The 9,313-nt window shown below is 38.5% G+C and overlaps 3 protein-coding genes across 3 annotated transcripts; all 3 read right to left on the bottom strand.

Annotated features, from left to right (window-relative positions):
• Nucleotides 1–2,240: 2,240 nt before the first annotated feature.
• On the bottom strand, nucleotides 2,241–3,023 carry LOC149933795 (uncharacterized). The gene has a single exon (XM_090157432.1). The coding sequence runs from the start codon at nucleotides 3,021–3,023 to the stop codon at nucleotides 2,241–2,243; it is 783 nt and encodes a 260-aa protein (XP_090013558.1).
• A 107-nt stretch (nucleotides 3,024–3,130) lies between these two features.
• On the bottom strand, nucleotides 3,131–3,729 carry LOC149933794 (uncharacterized). Its single transcript, XM_090157431.1, has 2 exons — nucleotides 3,477–3,729; nucleotides 3,131–3,426 (listed from the first exon to the last, which is right to left on the bottom strand). Exons 1-2 carry the CDS (start codon nucleotides 3,727–3,729, stop codon nucleotides 3,131–3,133), a joined length of 549 nt encoding a protein of 182 aa, XP_090013557.1.
• Nucleotides 3,730–3,855: 126 nt separating this feature from the next.
• LOC149933793 (uncharacterized) lies at nucleotides 3,856–7,056 on the bottom strand. The gene has a single exon (XM_090157430.1). It carries the CDS (start codon nucleotides 7,054–7,056, stop codon nucleotides 3,856–3,858), a length of 3,201 nt encoding a protein of 1,066 aa, XP_090013556.1.
• Nucleotides 7,057–9,313: the final 2,257 nt, after the last annotated feature.

Genomic DNA, 9,313 nt, shown 5'->3' with positions numbered 1-9,313 from the left:
ATTTTTTAAAAATATTATGTATAAAGTGTTCATTTTCAAAACGCCGAAAGTCCCGGTATTTTCGTTAAAATAATTCTAAATGTATTAAAGGTGTAACTTTTTACACTTTAAATATGGGTAGTAGAGAGTAACTAGGATAAATTTTATACAATTTGTTTAATTAGAGTTTTAATTTTAAATTGTTGAAAACGACGATTTTTACTCGAATGTCGCTAACTGAGGTAAACTAAAAAGGTTTCTGTCGCGAAGGTATTAAATATGAAATAAATATTGAAGTTTATAATAAGTAACATGGCCCCAATAAACACGAAAATTGCGTTGAAAAAATTATAGTAAATTTAGTTTCTGAAATATAGCTACTTGAACCGATCCATTTTTTTAAAAACTGCAAAACTGGTAGTGCTTTAGGGGGAATTACGATATAAAGGACAAAAATATACAGAAAAAAATAAAACCGTTAGAAAACTGAGATTTCAAGCTACGAAATGAATAAATAAAAAAGATGTATATGAGAGACCCTCAACCCAAAATATAACTCTTAAAAATATGCTATTTTATCTTAAAAACAAATGTTATTTTACATTTTATAATACAGAACAAAAAACTTTAGAGCAAAATATTTTAACTTTGGTTTGGTTTTTGGGTGTTCTATTATTACTATTAATAAATACTTATATAATAAAGGAACTAAACAAGAAACAAAAATTTTATCTGCGAAATTTTGATCGAAACAATGAAAAAAAATTGTCTTTCAGGAGCAAAATTTTCTTGTGATCTAATTAGCTAAGAACATACGTTTTACCATCAGAACGTATTTCAGGTTTAACTACTGATATTATATTTTGAAACGGCACCCAACATACATCTTCTCTTCTTGGCCAAGAAAGCTTAAGATCTTTTCTACGAAAGAAACTAACAGATACGTCTTTTTCTTCTTCGCAGCATTTTACAATGTTCCCAATGTACCAATCTTCGTCATATGTACATGCAATAAATGTTCCTGGCACGCATTCTTCCCAAGTTAAAACGTCCGCACGATTCGTTTGGAACAGGACAACTCTTGTCGCTAATTCATCCTCAGATATCCGTTTGATCTCAAGTTAATTTTCATTTATCGGAAGAAACGCATGGTGCAATCGAGTACCGGGAATTGTTTTTACTCCGATATATCTTTCGTTGAGGTAAAAATTTTCCACTTGTTTATCAACGTCTTTTTTAGAGACGTAACCACATTGAACATTGGTCACATTTTGAACGCACCAGGCATACATCTCTTCTGGTTTTTGTATTTGGTGGAAATAAAACATCACGGTGCTCCGTCTTGGGTCAATACGCGCGACCAGGGTCCCTGATCCTATATAGGTTCGAAATTGGGCCGATTTTCGTACCCCATTTTCCTAACCTGGGGAAACGGTTTGTGCAATTCAGCATAAAAATGATAAGGTTTGGATGTCTCGAGGGAGGGGGGAGGGTTCAATTCGAAAGTGTTGGAGGTCAAAATGACACTGCGCCAAGATTCTACATTCGTAGAAACGCGCCAATGTGCAGAATGGTATTCACGAGAGAAACACCATGGGTTCTTACTCTACTTAGAAGTCGTGGCCCTTGTTGTTGGAGTTGCTACTAAGAATTTCCCTTTCCCCCTGTGATGACCCGTTTTTGCTTATTTTACTTATTTTATTTTACCTTTTAGGTTCGCGCTCTAGATGGGAGAGACTTACATTTTAGGTACTAACATCGACTGAAAAAATGTTAACCCTAACTTATTTTATTTTAAATTATTTTTAATTAATTTCACGAGCGCGGATCTTGCACTCCTTTCTTTTTCAGAGTCCTAGTCGTAACTGCACGAGAATTGTTTTTTAGTTTTTCTCGTGATGACAAAAATATACAATTTCAAAAGTGATATATAATTTTAACAAATCGCCATCTTCTGTAACAAATTCGCTCCTTATATAGGCATAGAGAGAGAGAAAGTTTGTTATTTGAATTTTTACCGTTACTTATACACTGTTACAAAAGATATTTACGCGAACATTTAATTTATACAATTTTATTAGATTATATATATATATTTCAAATAGTTTCGTTTTAGGTATTAATTTATATTTATTAAGGAAATTATTTAACTTAAGTAATATTAGCTATTTTTAGAATTAGGAAAATAACAAACTAAAATAAAGTTTTCACACTCCCGGCGAAAATACGCGAGTATTTTCCTAAAACATACAATTATACATTTAAAAATCATTCGTGTATCTGTTAATTTCTAACGCGTAGAGGTGTTGGACTGGTCGCCTTATTACATTATTCTTTCCTAATTTGACTAAACAAGATCGAACCTTTCCATCTCGCCCTACGTTTACTTCCTCTATAACTCCAAGCTTCCACACATGTTTTGGAACTTTATCTTCGTAGACCATCATGACATCACCTACTCTAATATTTGTTTTCCGCTTTTCTAATTGAATGTGGTGTGCCGTTCTTAACTCCAAGAGATATTCGACTCTCCATCTTTCCCACAGTCTTTTCATTAATGTTTCTCTGTATCGAACCCTCTTCGCTAATTCTTCTTGTGTATTTGGTAGTGTCGGGATCTTTAAATTTTGCGGTGGGAGAGTAGTCAATCTCTTTCCTGTAAAGAAGTGAGCGGGCGACAATGGCTCCGGCTCATTGGCGTCGTTATACAGGTACGTTATCGGCCTGGAATTTATAACCGCTTCGGTTTCTTGGAGTACCGTCTCCATTTCCGATTTCGTTAGGTAAGCTTTTCCTAAAGTTTTTCGAAGAATATTTTTGGTCGTTTTAACCATCCGTTCATAGTATCCACCTTGCCACGGGGCTCTTTCGACTATGAATTTCCACCTGATGTTTTTATTCGCGAAAAAGTTTTCTACTCGTTTTTCGTCTATATTGTCCCACATTAAGTTTAAATCCTGTTTTGCTCGTTTAAATGTTTTTGCATTATCCGAATACACCACCGAAGGTATACCTCGCCTCGCAATCATACGCCTCATAGCCATAAGAAATTCGTGGGTTGTCAAGGTTGGAACTAGTTCCAAATGACAAGCGCGTGTAACGTTGCACGTGAAGAGACAAACGTACGCCTTTTCTTGTTTTTTCCCGTTCCTTACGAAAAGAGGGCTTCGGTTATCCTGTCGCTCGGTAGTAAACCGGTCGGGGCATCACATGGCTTAGCACTGTACCTCTTGCAGTGCTGACAATGCCGTACTACGTTTCGAGCTAACTGCCTCCCGGCGATAATCCAGTATCTTTCGCGGGACTGGCTAGCTGTTGCTTGAATACCGCAATGTTTAACTTCTTCGTGACTTCTCGTCATTAAATGTTTGGCTAATTCTTGAGTTTTATTTATAATAATCGGGTGTTTACGTTCGTAGCTGAAACTACCTTCGTCTAGCCTACCGCCTAAACATAGAACTCCTTCGTCGTTCAATATGGGTTTCAAATGGCTATACTGGACTCCATCGGTAAATCAGTGTTTTCTTTTAAAGCTTTAATTTCTTGACCGTAGTCTTCAATTTGAATATCTTTAATCAGCTTAGTTTCGGCGTGAATAATTTCATCGGCGGTAATTTCTCCGCGTTCCGTTTCTTTCTTTCTAGTTTTGTTAGCGAAGCGATAAACATACGCTATCACTCGCAACGCCTTATTGAATTTTGAATATCTTTTCAAATCGACGATCTTTTGAATGCCGACTGAATCTTTCATTTGAACCGTCAATGCCAATTTTCTTTTTTCACTTTGAACTTCTTCCAGTTCGGCGATTTCTCTCACGTTTATTTTCACTTTCTTCAACCAGGTGGGTCCTTCGAGCCACAGAAGATTTTCACGTAATTATTTGGCTTTGATTCCCCGTGATGGCAAATCGGCGGGATTCTCCGCGCCAGGGCAGTGCATCCAGTTGGCCGGTTCGACCAACTGTCTTATCTCCGCTGCACGATTTTGAACGAAAGGCTTGTTTTCTTTCGGAGGATTATTTATCCAATAAATCGCAATCTGCGAATCGGACCACATTTTGATATCCATATTTTCTTTTCGGTATGCCTCTCGCACTTTAGTCACCAGTCGAGCGCCTAGCTCCAGTCTCGGGAGAGATAGTCCTTTTGTGGGGCACACTCTCGTTTTGGAAGTAACAAAGGCGCCTTTGATTTGTTTATCGTCGGTCTCGTATCGTAAATAGACGACCGCTGAGAAAGCCTTTAAACTAGCATCGGTGAAGCAGTGAAGCTCTCTTCCAACGATGTGTTTTGATTTTTCTTGATAAATACATCTTGGTATTTTTATTTCTTTAACTTCGCTTAATTCGTGACACCACGCCTGGAATTGTTGACTGATTTCTTCTGGGAGCGCGTCGTCCCATGATAGTCGCTTCTTTTCTTCTCTTAGATTTTCCTGATATTTCCAAAGTCGTTGAAACATCAATTTCGCCCTTATCGTGAAGGGACTTAAAATGCCAAGCGGATCGAAGATTTGCGCTAACGTACTTAATACCGATAATTCATCGGTGTCAGGATTCCAAATTAAGCCCAACACCTTTTGTTCTACAGATTCGGCTGATCCCTCAAACCTAACAACGGACTCTTTTGCCGCTGAATTTTCTTTCCATAAATTTCTGAGCTCAGACGAATTTGTTTGCCATTTTTGCAGGCGCATTTTTGCTTCTCCTATAAGTTTTGAACAATTTTGTGACAACTGGTAAGCTCCTTGAACGTCATCTTTTCCCGCTAGCAAGTCAACTACGTAGAGCTGTTCGTTGAGAAAGTCGTAGGTTTCTGGATCTTCATTTTTGTACTTCTCGAAATGCGTCTTTAGAGTGGCGGCTAATAGGTAAGATGAAGCTGTCGCTCCGAATGGAACTCGCGTCATCTGCAAAACTTGGTGTTCGTTTTCTTTTATTTTTCCGTTCTCGTCCTCGACGGTCCATAGGATACGTACTGAATTTCGGTCTTCCGGCTCTAGGGCTACTTGTAGGAAGGCCTTTTCGATATCAGCTGTAACAGCAATACTGTGTCCACGAAATTTTAAATGGAGATTTAACACGGATGGATTTAGATTTGGACCACTGGCCATACAGTCGTTTAGAGACGGCGAACCCTTTCTGCTGGCAGAACCGTCAAGAACCACCCTTAACTTAGTAGTGGATCTTGATTGTTTTACTACCGCTTGATGAGGAATATAGTGCGTTCCCTCTGGAGAAATTTCTTGACTTTCGACCATCTCGACTATCCCTTCCGCCAACTGGCCCTCTATTACAGCTTTGTACTCTTTGTAGAGTTCTGGTTCTCTTTGGAATCTTTTAATCAGACCGTCCATCCTTCTCCTCGCTACATTCAGGTTGTCTGGAAGATTACTTTTCGCTGTATTCCAAGGAAATCGAACACTGTATCTTCCAGTTTTATCGATTTTTAAATCTTTTTTAAACTTTTCGAGGATTTCATCCGCAGTGGGATCCTTTTCCGAGGCGTCGCAAATTCCCATTCCTTCTAGAGTCCAGAAGGATTCTAATGCCTTCGATATCATTTGCGCTTCGACACTGATTTTCGTGACACTTACGGAGTAGGTACCATTTACGCTCTTCCCAGTCTGTGCCGGTCCTTGAACCGCCCATCCTAAGTGTGTTTGTACGGCGACTAAAGTTTCGGTTAATCGTCTTGTAATTCGCGCCGCGAGGTCAAAATATCGGTCGGCACCGATGATAAATCCTACGCTCTGGTCATCTGGATTCCCTGACCTAGGTTTATCTGCTATTTGCATTCCATTTTTTATCATTAAATATTCTACATCCTTGCATTTAGACATTGTAACCGCCTTGCACAAATATGGTACTTCTATTGCTGTAATTTCTATGACCTCGCTCGGATAAGAGACGTTTTCTAGAGTTAATTTTACTAGTCTTCTTACTTCGGTTTTTGGAATTTCATTTCCAAAACTAGTAATCTCAATAGGACAGACTCCTATCAGAGGTAAGTTCAATCTTCTAGAGATATCTTCCTGTATAAAACTGGCTTGGCTACCTGGGTCAAGTAGACATCTTATTTCTTCCACTTTTCCGCTATCTGGATGTCTCGCTACGGCTCGGGCCGTTTGTAGTAAGACCGTCTGGCCGCAGGCTACCGAGTTATTTCCAACCTTTATTTTCTCGTCTTTAGGGACTTCTTGTTTTTCTTTCCAACTTTTTTTAGAAGGCTTGGTCTTATTTGCTTCGTTTTCGGGACAAAGCGCCAAATTATGTTTCTTTTTACAAATTTTGCAGATTTTATACGGAGACGGACAGTCATTTTGTTCGTGACCGAATCTGGTGCAAATGTAACAACGGTTAGCTTCATTTATAATGCGTTTCTTTTCATCTAAGGTGAAGTTTTTACAGTTGTAGGTGGGTTGCGCGGTTGTTTTACAAAAAATGCAAAAAATGTTTTTGGGTGTTACGGTGGTGTTCGCGTTGAACACGGACGCGCTAGATGCCCTCTGCTTCAGCCTAGGTCCAGAATCGCGTACGTTGGGCTTATGGGGTTGCCTGTCGTGCTTTCGCGATGTTTCGTATTGACGGCTTTGTTTTGGTTGCATATTTCCCATTAATTCGCACGTTTCCCTATACTCCAGCTGTTTACGCAAAAACTCTATAAACGCATCTATGTCTAGATCACCAGCTATACCCCTTTCTTTTGTGTAATCGAGACGAAGCTCTCTCGGGAGACACGCTACTAGCTTCGGACACAAAAACGCCCCATTTTTTGCTGTATCATAGCCTAGCGATTTTAAGCTTCTAATATTTGTCTGACATTCATTATGAAATTTTCTTAAGGCGACCAAATCCCTCGAACTCAGTATTGGTTCCAACTTATGTAGACGTTTTAAATGCTCTTGAGCAATAACTTCATCTCTGTCATAATTTAGTTTTAAAATTTTTACCGCTTCATCGTAGTTTGCATCGGAAGGATGTAAACCAGAGATTATATCTAACGCTTCGCCTTCTAAATACGATTGCAAGTAGAAAAATAATTGTACCTTTTTTAGGCTCTTTTTACTTTCTACCATTTGTTCAAATTGACTCCAAAATCCCTTAAATTGCGTTACGTCACCGCTGAACTTTTTTATTATCAGCGTTGGTAATTTAGAGTCCGAGTTCGCTGCGTTTATTAAGTTTGTAATGTCAGCACTTGATACGGTTGAACAAACTGATCAACTGTTGTCATCTGGGACCACTCCGGCTTCCCGTAGCTTTCTTTTGGCCTTCATCTTCACACTCAGGATATCTTGTCTGTATTTTTCCACGGCCTCGCATTCCTTACTCAAATCGTCATCGTCGGCGTCCGTCAAGTCGTAGATCTGGGCGTCCAGCGGAATTAAGTTTTCTTCTTTTAGCGCTAGAATGGCTAGTTGATCCTCCACTTCTCCTGTCCTTAGGTCGTTCGAATCGGCCATCAGCAGTGTATTCAGCGTATTCACCGCTGCGGTTATACTTCCTCTAACCGGTGCTCTCACCGCTTTTAATTTCTTTAACTGGTTGTTATTAGAGCTTGCTTCGGCCATGTTTTCAGCTTGATTTATTTCACGAATTTATTTTTACGATCGCGCTTGTAATGCGTCCTTTCTCTTCTTTTCTTTTAATTGGGTACTGTTAGTTGAAGTTCCCGGGTTTCAGCACCATATGATGACCCGTTTTTGCTTATTTTACTTATTTTATTTTACCTTTTAGGTTCGCGCTCTAGATGGGAGAGACTTATATTTTAGGTACTAACATCGACTGAAAAAATGTTAACCCTAACTTATTTTATTTTAAATTATTTTAATTAATTTCTCGAGCGCGGATCTTGCACTCCTTTCTTTTTCAGAGTCCAAGTCGTAACTGCACGAGAATCGTTTTTTAGTTTTTCTCGTGATGACAAAAATATACAATTTCAAAAGTGATATATAATTTTAACAAATCGCCATCTTCTGTAACAAATTCGCTCCTTATATAGGCATAGAGAGAGAGAAAGTTTGTTATTTGAATTTTTACCGTTACTTATACACTGTTACAAAAGATATTTACGCGAACATTTAATTTATACAATTTTATTAGATTATATATATATATTTCAAATAGTTTCGTTTTAGGTATTAATTTATATTTATTAAGGAAATTATTTAACTTTAGTAATTTTAATATTAGCTATTTTTAGAATTAGGAAAATAACAAACTAAAATAAAGTTTTCACACCCCCTTCACCCTGGGTCCCGCGGAGTGTCCCCCGCTACCTACGCTGATTAACCCTAGATGTATAATTTGAAAGCCCTTATTTTAGGAGTTGACGTTTTGACTAATTTATAAAATGCCAATTTCACAAGATATGTTTTTAGTTTATACTAACTTTTTGGTCTAAAACCCCATTCACACTACAAGTAAATGGGTTACTTAATTGTATCCAATTAATTGAACGCAAGAACATTGTATTGTGCAACAGAAAAATTGAAACAATAGTTACAATTTTTTATGATCACTCTTTACAGTTTTCTTGAGTACAATAAGATGCATGATGCATACGGTTAAGTGGCCAAATTACTTGTATAATGTGAGCGGGGCTTAACGTACAAATAAGTGTAATTTCTTTTTATTGTTGATAAAATGTGAATTTGCACACTCCATGTCAGGTTCGAAAAAAGGGGGTCAAAATAAATTAAATCGGGAAGGGGGGTACTTTTAATTATAAATAAAAAATTCCGAAATTGAAAATGAAGGTATTTTAACCTCTTTTAAATTACGGAAATGTTTTTGAAGCGAGGTATTATTGAACGCGAGATATTTGTGGGCTGGCGGAGCTGTGGTTAGCACTTTCACCTCGCAGCAAGAGAAACCGGGTTCGATCCCATCTTGTGGCACTGAGTGAAATCTCGGAACAACTCCTTTTGAGTTTGCCAATTCTCTCCACACTGGTTTAAAGGATTTCCCCCCGAGCTCTTCGGTTTCCCCTTCTGTAAAAACTTGTTGAGGTTAACGGCTTTACTGAATGTAGGGAGCTGTTGGCTCCCGTGGCACGAAGGGCTTTCCACCACCTTCCTACGCATTGTAACCCGGCCACCTGAATTAAAGGCTTTAGAAATCGCTTGATGACTTAGGCCTAAGATGGTGCCTTGGGTATTAGCCTAACTGATTATTATTGTTTTGGCCGTGAGAGGCTGCGAAAAGTTGTTACTTTTTATGAAGTCGCATCGTCGCCATTTGTGTCTTTTTTCGGGTTTAAGTTTCCCAATGAGGTCATAAGGCAATTGCCTTCCCCCCCCCCCCGGCAACATTCCCAGTAAACGATGGCCG

The sequence above is a fragment of the Leiobunum rupestre genome, chromosome 8, assembly GCF_980474605.1.
Source record: "Leiobunum rupestre chromosome 8, qqLeiRupe1.1.hap1, whole genome shotgun sequence".
Taxonomy (NCBI): Eukaryota; Metazoa; Arthropoda; class Arachnida; order Opiliones; family Sclerosomatidae; genus Leiobunum; species Leiobunum rupestre.
Note: the sequence above shows the minus strand (reverse complement) of the source record. Positions and strands in the feature narration are given on the sequence as shown.